We start from the raw sequence: 19,798 nt of genomic DNA, 5'->3' as shown, positions 1-19,798 counted from the left end.
GATGTCCCACAATGCATTGCAGAAAATAAATGTCGGTTAAAGATAAACAGAAACGTAAAGATTTAAGGAAACATAACCGATAAAACGTTGTGAAACAGTTTGCTGAATGTTTAGTTTAGCGGCATTGAAACGACAGAAGATCAGTAACTTTATTGTTTCTTTTAATCTTTTATGATTTGCTGCTTTTATTCCCCTCACATTGCAGTAAAGTGAACATCTATTAGTGTAGAAATCAGTCGAATAACCAAAGCTAGCAGCATCGCTGGTGAAGGTGTGCTTTCACTTCCTGGTAGTTTGGTGATTAAGTGATGTTTTATTGAAGTGTTGCATTTGTGTTCCTTCCAGATGCTGGGAACTCTCACAGCTGTGCCCATCAAGGTGCCTCAAGTCAGCTCCCTGCACCGGCTGGCAGGACAAGCAGCCACAGTGCTACCTCAGGTAACAGTCCACCTGTACGGGTAACAGTCCACCTGTACGGGTATCAGTCAGTCCACCTGTACGGGTATCAGTCCACCTGTACGGGTAACAGTCCACCTGTACGGGTATCAGTCAGTCCACCTGTACGGGTATCAGTCAGTCCACCTGTACGGGTATCAGTCAGTCCACCTGTACGGGTAACAGTCCACCTGTACGGGTATCAGTCCACCTGTACGGGTATCAGTCAGTCCACCTGTACGGGTATCAGTCCACCTGTACGGGTATCAGTCAGTCCACCTGTACGGGTATCAGTCAGTCCACCTGTACGGGTAACAGTCCACCTGTACGGGTATCAGTCCACCTGTACGGGTAACAGTCCACCTGTACGGGTATCAGTCAGTCCACCTGTACGGGCATCAGTCCACCTGTACGGGTATCAGTCAGTCCACCTGTACGGGTATCAGTCAGTCCACCTGTACGGGTATCAGTCAGTCCACCTGTACGGGTATCAGTCCACCTGTACGGGTATCAGTCAGTCCACCTGTACGGGTATCAGTCCACCTGTACGGGTATCAGTCAGTCCACCTGTACGGGTATCAGTCAGTCCACCTGTACGGGTAACAGTCCACCTGTACGGGTAACAGACCAACTGTACGGGTAACAGTCCAACTGTACGGGTAACAGTCCACCTGTACGGGTAACAGTCCACCTGTACGGGTAACAGTCCAACTGTACGGGTAACAGTCCAACTGTACGGGTAACAGTCCACCTGTACGGGTAACAGTCCAACTGTACGGGTAACAGTCCACCTGTACGGGTAACAGTCCAACTGTACGGGTAACAGTCCAACTGTACGGGTAACAGTCCAACTGTACGGGTAACAGACCAACTGTACGGGTAACAGTCCAACTGTACGGGTAACAGTCCACCTGTACGGGTATCAGTCAGTCCACCTGTACGGGTATCAGTCAGTCCACCTGTACGGGTATCAGTCCACCTGTACGGGTATCAGTCCACCTGTACGGGTATCAGTCAGTCCACCTGTACGGGTATCAGTCAGTCCACCTGTACGGGTATCAGTCCACCTGTACGGGTATCAGTCCACCTGTACGGGTATCAGTCAGTCCACCTGTACGGGTATCAGTCCACCTGTACGGGTATCAGTCCACCTGTACGGGTGTCAGTCCACCCTTTACTCTCTAAAATTATAGAAAATATTAAGACATGTTTCTAACTAACAGTTATTTATATTCTGACTTATTATACCAATGATCTTGATTAATATTCATAAAAATGTCCATTGTGACGTCCTAACAGAACTACAGTAAAAGATGCAGTAGGTTGAATGTTTACAAAGAGACTAGACGTCCTCCAGACGTCCACCAGGTGGCAGCAGAGACTCGTCAGACGCTAAAGAGAGATTATGTTAATATGTGCAATGAAGAAAGGGCAGACGTTAAAGTATGAGGATGAAATGTGACAGTAACTGATCTTTATTGTGGTCAAAGCTTTACAGTAAATGAATAAAGTCTGTGAAGAGCCCTCCAGGTGTGTGAACATCTGTCCTGGTTCTGGTCCTGCAGGTCAGGCCAAAGACCCAGATCCCCGACAGCCTCCCTCACAGTCCGTGTCAGGAGCTGCAGCCTCTCGGCCTGCAGAGGGCCACTGCCGTGGTCAGTCCGCGGGGCCAGGGCCCCACTTTGCCCACCGCCAACAGCACCTTCAGCCCCGACCAGCAGCCCAACGGACAGAGTGATGCCTCGCCGCCCGACTCCGGCGGCCCGTGTGGACCCGTCCAGCACGCCTCCGCGGGGCCCGGCGTGGCCTTCGCCATCATCGCCACCTCGCCCGCCAGCAACGGGGTGTCGGCCGTCAGCGAGGCCGTCAAGGTGCAGACATTATTAAATATTAAAAGAGTTTTAAGATTTAAACGTATTGTTTAAATATTTAGAAAATAAAGATTTTAGATTTGAAATGTAGTTTTTTTTTATGAACTTAAATATGATCTACTAAATATCGATGTTATGAAGTAATTGATTAATAAATGAGTGATTCATTGTTTTATTCTAACATGTCTGTTCGTTTGCCTCCAGGTGATAATAATCCAGCCACAGGCCCCCAGCAGCACCGAGGGGCCTCTAGGGGCCCCGGCTGACCTCCCGTCACAGGAGACCCCCAAATCCCCCTCGAAGAAGAAAGACGAGGACCCCAAGGTGAGAGAAGCTTTAGGATCTGGTTCTATTATCTGTAACTTTATTTATTCATCAGTGACGGAACAAGTTAACGATCTTCTTCTTCTTCCTCTTTGTTTCTGTTGTAGAATATTTTCCTCATTAACGTCTCTCTCTCTCTCTCTCTCTCTCGCTCTCTCTCTTTCTCTGTTTTACAGAAAATCGCCTTCATGGTGGCGCTCGGCCTCGTCACCACAGAACACCTGGAAGGTGAGTTCAGGCATCTCCGCTGATCTCAGAGAGTTTGGTTTTGTCTGTTTATGCGGCATCAACTGTGAAGAGTGTGTGAGGTGTTTATTTATTGATAAGTTGAACTTTAGCTGCTTTTATAAACTGTGGAGCCATTAAATCTGTTAAAAACATATTACTGTGTTTTATGTTTTTGATCAGAAATCCAGACGAAGAGACAAGAGAGGAAGAGACGAAGCACCGCCAACCCGGCCTACAGCGGCCTGTTTGAACCGGAGGTCAGGACACTCTTATTATTACATTAAATCATTTATTACACTCGTATTATTACATTAAATCACTTATTACACTCTTATTATTACATTAAATCATTTATTACACTCGTATTATTACATTAAATCATTTATTACTCTTATTATTACATTAAATAATTTATTACTCTTATTATTACATTAAATCATTTATTACTCTTATTATTACATTAAATCATTTATTACACTCTTATTACATTAAATCACTTATTACACTCTTATTATTACATTAAATCACTTATTACACTCTTATTACATTAAATCACTTATTACACTCTTATTGTTACATTAAATCACTTATTACACTCTTATTGTTACATTAAATCACTTATTACACTCTTATTGTTACATTAAATCACTTATTACTCTTATTATTACATTAAATCATTTATTACACTCGTATTATTACATTAAATCATTTATTACTCTTATTATTACATTAAATCATTTATTACTCTTATTATTACATTAAATCATTTATTACTCTTATTATTACATTAAATCATTTATTACTCTTATTATTACATTAAATCACTTATTACACTCTTATTATTACATTAAATCATTTATTACACTCGTATTATTACATTAAATCATTTATTACACTCGTATTATTACATTAAATCATTTATTACACTCGTATTATTACATTAAATCATTTATTACTCTTATTATTACATTAAATCATTTATTACTCTTATTATTACATTAAATCATTTATTACACTCTTATTATTACATTAAATGACTTATTACACTCTTATTATTACATTAAATGACTTATTACACTCTTATTACATAAAATCACTTATTACACTCTTATTATTACATTAAATCCTTCGTTAAACAACAGGTGAAGTCTCTTTAATGTTGTTTAACGTGAGTTTCTTCTTCTTTGTTCGCAGCGTAAGCGTCTGGCGTCTCATTATCTGAACAGTTCACTCTTCCTGTCGGCACGAGGTAAAAAAACCTCAAAACTCAGAAAAGCAAAGAGACTTCATGTGGTTTAATATTTAGTATTTAATATCTGCTCTCAGAGAGGAACTAGAGACACATTGATATCTTTATTCAGCTTGTTAAATGAATATGTAACCATAAATCATATAGATACATCAGTACATTAGAGCATGTTTAGGTGTTTTGGGTCAGGCTAGCAGTTTCCCTCTGCCTCCAGTGTTTGTGCTAAGCTAAGCTAACCGGCTCTGCTGCATGGCCTCAGCTCTCACCTGTGTGTCTCTGCCACTAACCGTCTGCTCTGCTTCCATTCACACGCAAGACTCTGAGGATCTCTGCTGGAAGGTAGGTCACATGACCAGTGATGTCACGGCCCTGTCGTGTGTGTGTGTGTGTGTGTGTGTGTGTGTGTGTGTGTGTGTGTGTGTGTGTGTGTGTGTGTGTGTGTGTGTGTGTGTGTGTGTGTGTGTGTGTGTGTGTGTGTGTGTGTGTGTGTGTGTGTGTGTGTGTGTGTGTGTGTGTGTGTGTGTGTGTGTGTGCGTGCGTGCGTGCGTGCGTGATGTAGAATGTAGAACGACTTTACTAAAAAGATTAAAACTGATTTATGAATAAAAGAGAGAACTTGTCATTTCACTGCTGCTCTTCATCTCATCTTTATGTTCATATTTATCTATTGAATTAACATTGAAACATTTTGTCTTCAGTTTGTTTAGCTTCAAATAAAACAAACTTTACTGTAAACGTAACGTCTTTTCTACACTTATTGACCGTGACGTTTACGGTAACTCTGTGTTTTCTGTGGCGTCAGGAGGACGTGGAGCATGACGACCACTGCGCCGTCTGTAAGGAGGACGGAGAGCTGCAGCCCTGCCACAACTGCCCCAGAGCCTTCCACCCAAACTGCCTCCACCCGCCACTCAAAACCCCCCCCAGAGGAGCCTGGTACTGCCCCAAGTGCCAGAAGAAGGTCTGAGCTTGACTTCATCGTTCACGCCTCAAAGAACTAAAACTGTCAGATATGAAGCTCAGTTCCTACTTTATATTACTCATAATTATTAAAAATAAATATAGTTATGTCACCTCATGTCAGGCTCCATTTAGACACAGAGTGATGCTGGCTGTATATGTTCAGTATAAATGTGTGTTTCTATTTTAATAAATCAATAATTCACTTTTTCTGTCTGATCTTCAGGTTCTGAACAAAGAAAACATGTCGTGGCCGCAGAACTTTGTTCAGTCCTACGTCACACACAAGACGGGTAAGAACCAGCTGCTACCAGTGTGTGTGTGTGTCGTTGTGTCGTTGTGTTGTTTCACAGCTGTACTGATTGTGTGTGTGTGTGTGTGTGTGTGTGTGTGTGTGTGTGTGTGTGTGTGTGTGTGTGTGTGTGTGTGTGTGTGTGTGTGTGTGTGTGTGTGTGTGTGTGTGTGTGTGTGTGTGTGTGTGTGTGTGTGTGTGTGTGTGTGTGAGCAGTAAGGCAGGAGGAGAAGCGACGGCTGCTGAGACGAAACACCGAGCTGAAGAAAGAGTGCTCTCACCTGGAGGAACAAGACGAGAAGCTCAACGACACGCTCAAAGTAAAGCCGCTGAAAGGGTTAAATGGATGAATGAATAAGGGAGCGCTTGATTTCACCACCTCCTCACTAAGACGGGTGTACCTGGTAGTTTGACGTTCTGGGTCTGTTTGCTGGTTCTCTTTGTCTTAATTCAACTCTCATATCTTTACGGTAGATATGGAGCTACAGCTAGTTAGCTTAGCTTAGCATAAAGACTGGAAACAGGGGGAAACAGCTAGCCTAGCATGTTTCTGTGTTTGGTTTCTCTTTTTGCAGCGCGTCGACCTCTGAACTATAAATCCACATTATATATTCATTGAATTAACATATAGTCTATATATGTATATAGTATAATATACATAAATATTATTGTATTCATATTAATTTAAATTCTCATGATTAATTGCTGACCGTCATGTAATATTACTTTGTTTGGATTAACTGAATATGACGGGAATTTAGTTCTATTTGATTTATCTGCTTATTATTTTTTACAAAAGCTAATATTTACTATATAATATAATCCACTGTTCATATTAAACAAAACCAAAAGCTGTACAAGATATTCATCTCTTTGTGTGTTTGTACTAGTTTGTAAGTTGTTTTCACAACGTGATATAATTATTTCAATAAAGTTGGTAAAACAAATAAAACAGCGCTAACGTAGCTGCTAACTATGACGGTGTATTAGTGCCACTGTGCCCCCCCCCCCGCATGTCTTTCCTTTGTGAGGTCGGATCAACATTAAACACTGGTGCAAAATATATTAATTATATTATTATTTATTTTTGTTCATTAATTTCAGAGATTATTCAAGTTTTTATATTTATTTTATGTTGTGTTTTTACCGTAAATGTACAACTTAAAATCTCGTAAATTCTGAGTATGTTTCCTAATATTCTTTATTATGTTCTGCTACATGTCGGCTGGTTTGTAATAACTCGTGTGCTCGTGTGCAGCAGTGCATGGACCTGAGGGAGCGTCTGTTGGGGCAGCAGAGAGACACTCAGGCGTCACTGGAACGCCTCAAAGCTCTGATCCGGTTGATCCAACGCGACCAGCTCATCCAGGTCACCATGACCACCACCGCCACCATCGCCGCCGCCGCCTCCTCCCTGCTCTCCCAGTCCTGGATCAAACCCACCAGCACCGTCACCGCCGCGCCCCCCATCGCCGCGCCCCCCATCGCCGCCACCGCCGCGCCCCCCATCGCCGCCACCGCCCCCGTCATCGCCGCCGTCCCGGGCCCCTCGGCCACGCCCCTCCAGCAGAAGAGCCACGCCCACAGCCAGGATGACGTCAACAACTAGCCGCGGACCTTTTTTCCACGCGGACCTTTTAAGGGCAGTGATGAGTTCCTTCTTTTGTCTGAATAATATCTGAAACCGTCTTTTCTTTCCTCCGAAGGAGCTGAAAGAAAAGACACAAAAAAACTTGAGAAAAAAAGAAGCGTCTTCACTCCCATTCAAGTATTTTTTAAAAACCCAACACCTACAGTGCTTACGAGATTTCTTTTTTTATGTTATTTTATATTTATTAACGTTGTTGGCCTTAATGTATTTATTACTAAAGTTAGATTACAGTGCTGCTGCCGCAGGAACACGACAGGAGTTCCTGTGGGCGGTCCTAAAGATATTTCCCTTTTTTAAAACACAGGTCTGATTATTGTTCTGCATAAAGCGAGAGAGAACGTAGAGTTAGTGCTAGCTGAAGGAAGGACTGTACATTGATATATCTCAGTAGATGTTTGTTCTCATTCTCATATGAACAATGTTTTTTGCCATAATAATTCAGGAAAAATGTTTTTCATCGTGTATGTGAACGCATACGAGCCTTCAAAACAAAAAACAGAGAATAACTTTTTTTCAGTATTAATAGAGTTAAAGTCAAAGAAAAAAGTATTTAAGATAAAACTACAGAAATGAGCGTTTCTAGTGGAGATTTTAGTATTTTCATGCTGATGCCTGTTGATAAATGTAAGTTTGGAGTATTCAAGGGGATCACTGTACATATGTTGTATTATTATTATTATTATTATGAGTATCATTGCAGTTTTTTTTTACTGAAGTCACACATCTGAAACAGGTCGAGTCTCTGAACCTTTAACTGTTTTCTGCTCGACGGCAACGCGAACAACAAGGACACAAACAGCGGCGTATCTAGGCAACTGTTGACAACAAATCTATTTAAAGTGAAGGATAAGGGGGGGGGGGGGTTATAGAAAAAAACCTTGAGATCAAAGTTGTAAATTAACGAGAAAGAAATCCTAAATTTGTCCTGAACCGTATTTTTATGCAGAATCAGCACATTATCATCAGCGTATGAAGAGATAATAACAGTAAATATGGTTCTGTTCAGAAGAAAACCTTTAATTTAATCTCATTTATTTTATTCATGAGTTGATTTGTTTTCTGGGGTATAAGCCACCTCTCACGGTTCTGTACTTTATTTATATTAAGTTTTTACCCACAATGCCCGGTACGCCAACGTAGAAACAAGAACATGAAAATGTAAAATATCACATGATTTTACATTTCTTTCTCAGAGAAATATGTAAAGCTAAACTTAATGAAAACAGTGATAATTAGTATAAATCCATTGAAATTTTTAAATTGAATTTATTTATTTATAAATTCTTTGTTATAATTCAAAATATCAAAAAAGCTAAAAATCAGGAAATCTTTTAAAAAGTTCCTGAAGATGTGGCTTCAACAACAACATTTAAACTTTAGAAGTCTTAAAATCATGTCGTCGTATTTTGTTCTTAATCAGAAAAGACTTCAAGTAAATTTAGTTTCAATCAGGATGATTATTTTTATTATTAACGTCGTGAAACGTCGAAACCAAAAACATTTAGTTCACCGAGTTCAACAAAGAAAGAACTTCTCATTTGAATTACGTCAATATTTCTGCTTAAAAAATGACAAACGATGAATCGATTCTGAAGATAACTTCTTTGATCGATTGATCGTCTCAGTAGAAAGAAGAAATTAATATTCGTGCTTGTTCTTCCGTCACAGCAAAGAAACAGTTAAATAAAAAGAGACTTGACGTGTTTGTTCACAGCTGCACTCGAACACTCGGTGTGATTCCCCCCCCCCCCCCCCCCCCCCACACTTTAAACCAGTATAGAAAATATGCCAAAAACCTGTTCCTTTGTTTTTGTACTGGGATCATCTTCAATAACGTCTATTGTGCTTTTTTTCTGCCTATTTCATATTTTTCGCTCATTGTTTTTTTACTCGTGTTTTATGAACGTTGAGCGGCGACGACGAGCCGGTTAACGAAACACTGCCTCAAGTACAAACAATCCTTTCACATCCAGGTTCTTATTGTTTTGTCTTTTAAAGAAACCAGTCAATCCGAAAAACGGGAAAACTCCGTAAAAAACCTGCAACAACACGACAAAGACGGCCTCTTGGTCCTCACCTCGGTGCGTCCGTCCTGCTCAGTCTTCCTGCTGGTCCAGAGAGGTTCACTTTAATGTTAACATAGATTTAGTCCTTTTTTTATTGATTGATCATCCGTCGATGCACAAACATGAACAAATGGTTTCCATGATTCAGAGGGAAAGATGCCTTTTATCAAAAGAAAGAAAAAGGAATCTGTGTTTGAAGTGAGAAGAGGTTGTTTTTATTCTTATTTCTAATCATATCCTGAGTTTGGTGTCTGAAGTATCAAAGATACTGAAACGATTGTTATTAGTGGAGAAGCTTCATCTGTACGGCACAAAACACGTCAGAAACAAACCGGTGCATTCGTGGCAGCGAACAACGAAACGAACGTTAAAGACGAGCAATACGCCATCAAAGCGTTCCCCAACAAAACAGATCAAAGTTAATATCAAACAATACTGGAAGATAAAGGTCTGTGTACATTTTGATCCAAAGAAGTTTCATTTTCAGTTTGCTCATTTTGTGATCAGCTGTTTAAATCAGCAAAAAAGAAAAAATCGATTTTGAATTTTTTCAAACTTATAAAATAAAAAAGGTTTAAATTCATGATTATTTGACTATCGATTAATCCCATTTCATTTATTTGTAAAAAATTAAAAAAGAAAAGGCACAGATTACGACCATAAGGGTCGTAATCTGTGCCTTTTCTTTTTGTGTATCGGGCAGAAGTTTGTCACAAATACATTTTAGATATTTAAACGTATATTCACATTTGAGAAGCTGGAAAAAAAACGTCTATTCAGAACATTCTTTGGACGCAGAAATACACAGACATGAAGTACTGACTGTAATCTGACAAATACTGTGTTTTCATACAAATCAAGTGTTTTTCTTTGAAACGTTTCAACCAGACGTATGAAAACATTCATATCTGTTCCCGCTGTCACGCAACACTCTGAGCCAAATGCACGTTATGTTTAAAAATAAAATACACACATATAAATATATACATATATATACATATATATATATATATAATGCGCTTTATCAGAGCACAGAGCCTGGTTGATGTCTGAGTTTATGTTAAATGTTCCACCTCAAATTACAAATTTCTTATATTAATTTTGCTCCTTAAATTTCAATTTCAAATTCATATCTTCTCGCTCAACTACAATATTCATATTCTACCGACACGTCTGTGTATTTGCAAGAACATGAAATGATAATAAACGTAATAACGTAACGCTCCCAAGGGCCAACTTTCTGCATAACAAGTACTTTTACTTCTAAATATTTGTGCCACCGCTGAATTTACTGGTTTGATTTTGTTGTAAATTGCTAAATTTAGTATTTTGGTAAATAAACAAGTCTTCTGAAGTTCTCCGGACACATCTCATATCAGTGTCTCTTAGTAGCAATTAGTATTAATTATGGTATGTGCTGCAGAAATGATACCATTTAATGTTATTAAAGTGTTTTATATATCTATGATGTAACGGCGTGGCAGACTGCCTCCATTTAAAGACACAGCGTCATTTTTACCACGTTAACACTTTTAAACCGACACATTTGATCCGGTTCATAAAAACTTTGCATCAAGTTGTTGGAGATCTTAATTATGCAAAGTCCATTTCCACCAATTCAATAAAAAAAAAAAAAGGTCCTGTTTGTCGAAATAACGACTTAGTATCTCGAAATAACGACTTGGCGTCTCACTCACTTCACTGTCTGACTTCGGCCTACCAGGCCACTAAGTCCTTATTTTGAGATATGACGTCATTACTTCGACAGTTTGTCACCATAATGACCTACCGGATCTCTTTTCATCACATTATTGACATGAATGTGTTTTTATCCTGAACAGCTGCAGAATGGATTGAACAGTTAACTAAGCACACAAACGTTGTGTTACAGCGAGTGGACACCAGGCTCTGTCTCTGTCAGATAAACAGCAGATATGCATTAACGTTGAACCTAACTTGCCTTTTTCAAAATGAAGAAAATCATGATCAGTGTGGAGAAGTGAAATCTCTCAGAATGTACCATGTGATGCATATCGAGACTCCAGGTGGTGAATAGAACCAGATGGAACCATATCAGCGCTTCAGAACCCTAAAAACAAAGAAAAACATCAACCGTCCCAAAAAACCTCCTCATCCGTTTCTAGAACTCTTCTCCGGGAGAAACTGTGCTGTGCTTAAACAAATCTATTTTAATACACAACACAACATTTGAACAAATGAAGTTAGAACATTTTTATATTCTTTTATCAAGGAGCAAAAAAACAGAAGAAGAAAACAGAACGTTGGATTTTTTATTGTTTGCCGGTTCTGCGTTCTGACTTCCAGCTTCGCGACGTTCGATGTCTTATTTTTTTCACGAGGAAGCGACGACACGTTTAGATGGAAAGTGAAACATGTGTGTTGGCTGTTGAAGTAGTTTTCTTTGTCAGTAATAAGGAGGCTGTCCAGTGGATAGTGTGTATAGGAACGTGTTTGTCTTAAATATGCCAATGTAGTTTTCTCTTCTTTATGATGCATTAAAAAAGTTCATTGATGGAAGTTGGTAAATGATTAAAGAGTAGTCTCACTTTTTTGTACCAAGTTCTTATGAAAAATGGAATCATTAATAAACAAAATTCAAGAACAAAAAGTTTTGAAGTGTTTTCATGTCAGTGAACACGAATGGATCAGAGATATATCCTAGTATAGCATGTACATGACATAGTATAGCATGCACGTGACATAGTATAGCATGCACGTGACATAGTATAGCATGCACGTGACATAGTATAGCATGCACGTGACATAGTATAGCATGCACGTGACATAGTATAGCATGCACGTGACATAGTATAGCATGCACGTGACATAGTATAGCATGCACGTGACATAGTATAGCATGCACGTGACATAGTATAGCATGGACGTGACATAGTATAGCATGCACGTGACATAGTATAGCATGCACGTGACATAGTATAGCATGCACGTGACATAGTATAGCATGCACGTGACATAGTATAGCATGCACGTGACATAGTATAGCATGCACGTGACATAGTATAGCATGCACGTGACATAGTATAGCATGCACGTGACATAGTATAGCATGCACGTGACATAGTATAGCATGCACGTGACATAGTATAGCATGCACGTGACATAGTATAGCATGCACGTGACATAGTATAGCATGCACGTGACATAGTATAGCATGCACGTGACATAGTATAGCATGCACGTGACATAGTATAGCATGCACGTGACATAGTATAGCATGCACGTGACATAGTATAGCATGTAGAAAAATATACACTTCTATCGTCTTATTTAAGTGAACGAACAAGAGAAACGTATTAGAAAGATGTCAGACTTTTATTAAACATATTTGCACCATCAACACAACATAATGTGATTCAATTATCTGCAACTAACACTAACAAAAATGATCAAAGGCTAATCAAGACAAAACGATAATTTGAAGTGCAAAGTCTACACCGGTCCTGAAGGTGTCGCTAGAGGGGAAAACTCAAAGTCCACAACAGTGTGTACAAGGTTAAAGGTTCATCCTCTGAGGAGCAGGAACGTTCAGTCCGTTTCGGTGGGAATCAGGAGTCTTTAAGAAGTGTCCTCTGGGGACAATGGATATCCACAGCTGATTTCATGGTAGTTGTTGAGATATTTTGCCTTTTTAAAGTGTTCCCAGAAGAAGAGTGCGGTCTGGGTCCAGGTGTGTGTGGTGCTGGTCTACAGGTTTCAGGGCTCTACCTGTGCAGGTGGGCAGCGGGAGCCGAACACGGTGGGGAAGTGTTCCACGAGGATCTCGGTGAAGATGTTGATGGGCGTCAGATCCGTGAGAGAGATGGAGCCGTGGAGAGGCCACACCAGGTTCACCCCGAACACACAGGCCAGGTTAGAGGAGCTCATCTTGTTCACCAGGCTCTGCTGAGACACCTGAGGAGATCGGTGAGGTCACGAACGGTGAGGTCACGATCAACAAACACGTCCACAGAGAACATATAATATACATAATAATATATTAAAAGAAACAGACAAATCTGTGTCGTTCAGTATAAAATATGTCTTATTTAAGTGTTTATCATATTAAAACATCTGCATTTCATTCAATTGTTTTTAAAATGTTTGATTAAATGTTTTCATTTCTATCTAAAGTACTTCATGTAAGAAAGCTGCTACACAAGTTTTAAAGTTTATTATTTCTGTCTTTCTTAAGAAAGACTCGTGGCTGCACGAGTCAACACTTTCCAAACTGTGTTAAGAAATCTCATGTATAAATTCATCTGTCGACTGAATGACTCTGAAAATGAGATCATAGTTGTTTTAACCAACATAAGGTTTAGCAGCACACGCTACCAGTCCAGCTGTGGCGACATTGGTACAGCTGTCTCTTTGTAAGGCATTGCTAGGCCTCCGTACTTTTATTTATTTGTGTCTGTATTTGTCTCTCTGGACCCTGAAATAAAGTCGATCTATCTATTCATAACTCGTACCGTGTGGAGGAAACTCAGCAGGTACTTTGCTACGATGAAGTGATGTTCAGGAAGACTTTCCATCATCTGTTTACAGCGGCTGACCCTCAGACTCGTCTCCACGGCTACAACAACAAACAAGCAAACGTGTGAGACAACAAGAGGAAGAGTTCACACATCCCCCCCCCCCCCCCTCCACTCACTGAGGAGGTCCTGGACCTGGCTGTAGACTGTGAAGGTGAGCAGAGGTTCTGGCATCTCTCTGAGGAACGTCTTGAGGATCACAGCAGGAACGTGGACGTCGTGATAATCGTCAAAGTTTACTGGTTTACCTGAAGAGTCAGTGATTCAAATAAACTTTATCAACACATTATTAATCATCCGGAATGACGGATCAGTAGATGATGTTATCACACATTGATCTCCACTTCCTGGTACTGAGAGGACCCTGCTCCTCAGGGAGGGAGACCCCGCTCACCCAGGTTATAGAGCCTCTGAACGTCTTTGATGAGCTGAACTCGAGCCGAGCGTCTGAAGATGCCCTCGGTCCTCAGACCTGAAACACTCACAACATCACCAATAAATACGCTCATATTTCATGATTTATTAGGAATTTATTCCACAACTTTTGGGGAGTTTACATTCTATAATTAAATACGAACAACCATGACCTCATGACATCACCACTCACCTCTCTCCTTCAGGTAGCTCACAGTGTGACGGATCACAGGAGGGATCATCTGCTCTCTGTTCTTCTCTCTGATGCTGAACAAGAAACAACTCACTGTCAGAAGAACAGACGCTCGTCTAAACTACGCGTTTGGTGCGTCAGTGAACTACTCACTACTGCAGACTGACTCCAAACTGCTGTGTGGGGAGGGGGGGTCGAGGTGGGGGGGTCTTCAGGGAGGGGGGGGCTCCTCCTCCTCTCTGAGCAGCTCGAAGCTTCTCATCGTGTCTGAGAGACGCACAAAAAGAAAGGTTTTCATATCAGTTAATGTATTCATATAAATGATTAATTAAGACAATTATTATTTTTTTTTACTTTTAAAATGTAATACAAAACGAACACAATAAATAAAATACAAATATTTTAAAATTTTAATAAAAATAAAATTAAAAATAAAATAAAATATCAGAAAAATAGACATTGCTCTATTATTCTTGTGTGTAATCAAATAGCATCAATACTCTGTTTCTACTGATTTAGAACCGGTTCCCCTCTAGAACCAGGTTTCGGGAGGCGTCCCTGCTCAGCCAATCTAAACCACTTCCTGGATGAAGAGCAGAGTCGAGTACCTGAGCACGTCGGGGGGGATGATGAGCTGCTTGTAGTTCAGGTGTTCTCTGAGTTCAGTCAGGTAGTTCACGTACGTCAGCTTCTTCCCAAACTTGTGACTGAAGAAGAAGAAACATGAAGAAGCTTTAACGTTTCACACGGTTTGAGGTCCAGCAGGTGAGTTCTTTACCTGATCAGAGGTTTGAAGATGTTCCACACGATTCGGATGAAATTTGTCGGATGAACGACGTACAACGTTTTCATGTTCTTCTTGTACCTGTTCAAAATAAACTAAATCAGAGTTGTGAACACTAATAATATAAGTTTAGTACAATTCAAACTGAAAGAAACCAAAATAAAGTAACCGTCATGTTTAACCTGAGGAGACTCACTTCCTGTCGAACTCTCCGTAAGCTTCTCGGAGCCACTTCAGAGACGGCTTGTTGCTGCTCTTCAGGCCGTAGTGGAAGTAAACCAGGATGTAGTCCATCTCCACATACTGGTCCAGCGTGAACTTCAGGTACCTGCAGAGAACACGAGCAACACAGGCATCATGTGAGTGAGTACAGGTGTGTGTCAGTCTACGGGTGTGTGTCTGTATGAAGGCTTTAGTCTGGACTCACTCCAGCAGGCGGCGGTGGTTCAGCTGGTGAGATGGAGGCAAACAGCAGCTGCTGAAGATGATCAACTTCCTGCCGTACCTGTCGTCACCTGGAGAGGAAACAGGAAGTGAACAGAGTACCTGAGCAGGTAGAGAACAGAGTACCTGAGCAGGTAGTCATGTCTAAATGTTTCAAACTGACCTGAGACCTGGATGATTCCGTGTCGAGCTACGTCATAATACGGGTGAGAAGAATCAGCACCGGATCTGCTGATTGGAGGAACCGACGGACCGTCTGTGACATCATCATCATCATCCTCCTCTTCGTCCTTCTGAAGCTCTGTCACAGTTAAGAGGGAATGAATCCACCTTAAAGGGTCTGAGGTTTACCCACAATCCCGTGGGAAACCCCTGAATAAGTGGCGTATACACAGGAAACCCCAGTCTCCACTACACACAGCAGCTAAATCACAAGTTCCTGCTCCACCACACCGACCACGCTCTAGTGAGTCCTGATCTGCTCCTGAAGTACAGACCAGAGGAAGTGCTTCATAAACACACTGATAACAGAGGAAATGATCCGACTCAGGTTACATCAGAGAGCAGGAAGAGACAGAATGTCTCTGAAGTACATCTACTCTGTTCTGAATAAACAACAATATACAACTGAACCACATGCAGCTTCTCTTCTCTGAGACGAAACAACAAAGTGAGAAAGTTACTATTTTAAAAAGAGAAACTGCATTTAAACATTCAAAGCTAACAGCTAGCTAAACCTAATGCTACATTAATAATGTGATGTTTGTTTGAGAAAGGTGTCGATTCAGCTCAACGTTGAAGCTTTTTACTGTTGTTCAACACGACATCAGAGGCTGAGAGTGTGATGTCATACAGAGGATCACTGAGTGTATGAAACAGAAGCTCAATAACTGAAGATACAAACATTAACAATAACTGACTGAAGTTTGTTTTTATCTCATAAAACCTTAAGTAACGTAGAAATGAAGCAATCAACAACATAAAGAAGGGTTGTTGTTAAATATAAAGTGAAATATTAAACTTGTTAAATGTATAATGTGTTTATTCTTCTGTAGTGTGACGAGTGTCTCAGTTTGTCTGTTTTGGTTTTAATTGTTTTTAACTTCTCGCTTGGACATAAAAATGTGTTTTTTAATATATAAACAGCATTTATACTGGTTAAATAATATCTAATAATATTTAAGTGTATTTAAACTCACCGATCTCTGCCAGCTGCTCCAGATCTGATGGTGACGTCATTTCTGAGGGAAACAGAAACAAATCATCTGATGAGTAACGAAGTACATTTACTCAAATACTGTATTTAAGTACTACTTTGTGGTGCTTGTAGTATAAAGTACAATAACTACCTCTGAGATGTAGTATAAAGTACAATAACTACCTCTGAGATGTAGTATAAAGTACAATAACTACCTCTGAGATGTAGTATAAAGTACAATAACTACCTCTGAGATGTAGTATAAAGTACAATAACTACCTCTGAGATGTAGTATAAAGTACAATAACTACCTCTGAGATGTAGTATAAAGTACAATAACTACCTCTGAGATGTAGTATAAAGTACAATAACTACCTCTGAGATGTAGTATAAAGTACAATAACTACCTCTGAGATGTAGTATAAAGTACAATAACTACCTCTGAGATGTAGTATAAAGTACAATAACTACCTCTGAGATGTAGTATAAAGTACAATAACTACCTCTGAGATGTAGTATAAAGTACAATAACTACCTCTGAGATGTAGTATAAAGTACAATAACTACCTCTGAGATGTAGTATAAAGTACAATAACTACCTCTGAGATGTAGTATAAAGTACAATAACTACCTCTGAGATGTAGTATAAAGTACAATAACTACCTCTGAGATGTAGTATAAAGTACAATAACTACCTCTGAGATGTAGTATAAAGTACAATAACTACCTCTGAGATGTAATATAAAGTACAATAACTACCTCTGAGATGTAGTATAAAGTACAATAACTACCTCTGAGATGTAGTATAAAGTACAATAATTACCTCTGAGATGTAGTATAAAGTACAATAACTACCTCTGAGATGTAGTATAAAGTACAATAACTACCTCTGAGATGTAGTATAAAGTACAATAACTACCTCTGAGATGTAGTATAAAGTACAATAACTACCTCTGAGATGTAGTATAAAGTACAATAACTACCTCTGAGATGTAGTATAAAGTACAATAACTACCTCTGAGATGTAGTATAAAGTACAATAACTACCTCTGAGATGTAGTATAAAGTACAATAACTACCTCTGAGATGTAGTATAAAGTACAATAACTACCTCTGAGATGTAGTATAAAGTACAATAACTACCTCTGAGATGTAGTATAAAGTACAATAACTACCTCTGAGATGTAGTATAAAGTACAATAACTACCTCTGAGATGTAGTATAAAGTACAATAACTACCTCTGAGATGTAGTATAAAGTACAATAACTACCTCTGAGATGTAGTATAAAGTACAATAACTACCTCTGAGATGTAGTATAAAGTACAATAACTACCTCTGAGATGTAGTATAAAGTACAATAACTACCTCTGAGATGTAGTATAAAGTACAATAACTACCTCTGAGATGTAGTATAAAGTACAATAACTACCTCTGAGATGTAGTATAAAGTACAATAACTACCTCTGAGATGTAGTATAAAGTACAATAACTACCTCTGAGATGTAGTATAAAGTACAATAACTACCTCTGAGATGTAGTATAAAGTACAATAACTACCTCTGAGATGTAGTATAAAGTACAATAACTACCTCTGAGATGTAGTATAAAGTACAATAACTACCTCTGAGATGTAGTATAAAGTACAATAACTACCTCTGAGATGTAGTATAAAGTACAATAACTACCTCTGAGATGTAGTATAAAGTACAATAACTACCTCTGAGATGTAGTATAAAGTACAATAACTACCTCTGAGATGTAGTATAAAGTACAATAACTACCTCTGAGATGTAGTATAAAGTACAATAACTACCTCTGAGATGTAGTATAAAGTACAATAACTACCTCTGAGATGTAGTATAAAGTACAATAACTACCTCTGAGATGTAGTATAAAGTACAATAACTACCTCTGAGATGTAGTATAAAGTACAATAACTACCTCTGAGATGTAGTATAAAGTACAATAACTACCTCTGAGATGTAGTATAAAGTACAATAACTACCTCTGAGATGTAGTATAAAGTACAATAACTACCTCTGAGATGTAGTATAAAGTACAATAACTACCTCTGAGATGTAGTATAAAGTACAATAACTACCTCTGAGATGTAGTATAAAGTACAATAACTACCTCTGAGATGTAGTATAAAGTACAATAACTACCTCTGAGATGTAGTATAAAGTACAATAACTACCTCTGAGATGTAGTATAAAGTACAATAACTACCTCTGAGATGTAGTATAAAGTACAATAACTACCTCTGAGATGTAGTATAAAGTACAATAACTACCTCTGAGATGTAGTATAAAGTACAATAACTACCTCTGAGATGTAGTTATAAAGTACAATAACTACCTCTGAGATGTAGTATAAAGTACAATAACTACCTCTGAGATGTAGTATAAGTACAATAACTACCTCTGAGATTAGTATAAAGTACAATAACTACCTCTGAGATTAGTATAAAGTACAATAACTACCTCTGAGATGTAGTATAAAGTACAATAACGGTACCTCTTGAGGGCAGTGAGTATCTGGTAACAGAGTATTTCTACACCGAGGTACTGAATGAAGTAGTACTTATGAAGCACTGTTAGTTAGTGATACTTAAAGTTAATAGAATCATTAAAGGTAAACACAACGAGCTATCATTAGCATCTTAGCTTCACCTGCTTCATTAACCTGCGTTTAATCAGCGACGCACGCGCTGAAAACACGGTTAAATATGATATTTCACACCTACAGACGCTTCATATGGTGTGAGATAATGTGCACGAGGAGACAGGAAGCAGCACGAGAGGGTCAAACACTCACCTGTAGCGGTAGATGAGCTAAACATCCAACAGGTAGAGTTGATGCAAACTTCCTCCAGCAACCGGGCTGGGAGAAAAGACCACTGCGCATGCGCAGCTCACACGGTAGATGAGCTAAACATCCAACAGGTAGAGTTGATGCAAACTTCCTCCAGCAACCGGGCTGGGAGAAAAGACCACTGCGCATGCGCAGCTCACAGCTCCGCCTAACCCATGTTTCTTTCTTCTTCTTTTTTTCAAAAAAATGTGCAAATAAACAGTAGAAGAAGAAGAACTCTGACGTCATACTGCAGAAAGAGTAGTAATACCACAGTGTAC

General features: G+C 39.3%; 2 protein-coding genes across 2 annotated transcripts in view; one reads left to right on the top strand and one right to left on the bottom strand.

The window, feature by feature from the left end:
• The window catches only part of phf21b (PHD finger protein 21B), a 55,023-nt gene extending 43,392 nt beyond the window's left edge, over positions 1-11,631 (top strand). Inside the window, exons 5-15 of the mRNA XM_076111235.1 lie at positions 346-438; positions 2,001-2,306; positions 2,511-2,630; positions 2,807-2,858; positions 3,039-3,115; positions 4,053-4,107; positions 4,424-4,446; positions 4,910-5,068; positions 5,294-5,360; positions 5,576-5,679; positions 6,618-11,631. Of these exons, the coding sequence (XP_075967350.1) occupies positions 346-438; positions 2,001-2,306; positions 2,511-2,630; positions 2,807-2,858; positions 3,039-3,115; positions 4,053-4,107; positions 4,424-4,446; positions 4,910-5,068; positions 5,294-5,360; positions 5,576-5,679; positions 6,618-6,968 (1,407 nt within the window). The 3' untranslated portion in view covers positions 6,969-11,631. The remainder of the gene's footprint in view (positions 1-345; positions 439-2,000; positions 2,307-2,510; positions 2,631-2,806; positions 2,859-3,038; positions 3,116-4,052; positions 4,108-4,423; positions 4,447-4,909; positions 5,069-5,293; positions 5,361-5,575; positions 5,680-6,617) is intronic.
• A 780-nt stretch (positions 11,632-12,411) lies between these two features.
• On the bottom strand, positions 12,412-19,577 carry LOC142970817 (rho GTPase-activating protein 8-like). The gene is made up of 13 exons (XM_076111256.1): positions 19,482-19,577; positions 16,664-16,705; positions 15,628-15,765; positions 15,448-15,535; positions 15,217-15,348; positions 15,015-15,101; positions 14,845-14,943; positions 14,390-14,503; positions 14,237-14,310; positions 14,024-14,101; positions 13,749-13,877; positions 13,567-13,670; positions 12,412-13,009 (listed from the first exon to the last, which is right to left on the bottom strand). The coding sequence occupies exons 1-13, from the start codon at positions 19,504-19,506 to the stop codon at positions 12,812-12,814; spliced, it is 1,308 nt and encodes a 435-aa protein (XP_075967371.1). The 5' UTR covers positions 19,507-19,577; the 3' UTR covers positions 12,412-12,811.
• Positions 19,578-19,798: the final 221 nt, after the last annotated feature.

The sequence above is a fragment of the Anarhichas minor genome, unplaced genomic scaffold, assembly GCF_050575085.1.
Source record: "Anarhichas minor isolate MPS153535 unplaced genomic scaffold, ASM5057508v1 ptg000044l, whole genome shotgun sequence".
NCBI lineage: Eukaryota > Metazoa > Chordata > Actinopteri > Perciformes > Anarhichadidae > Anarhichas > Anarhichas minor.
The sequence above is the reverse complement of the archived record's forward strand: the minus strand, read 5'-3'. Positions and strand labels throughout refer to the sequence as shown.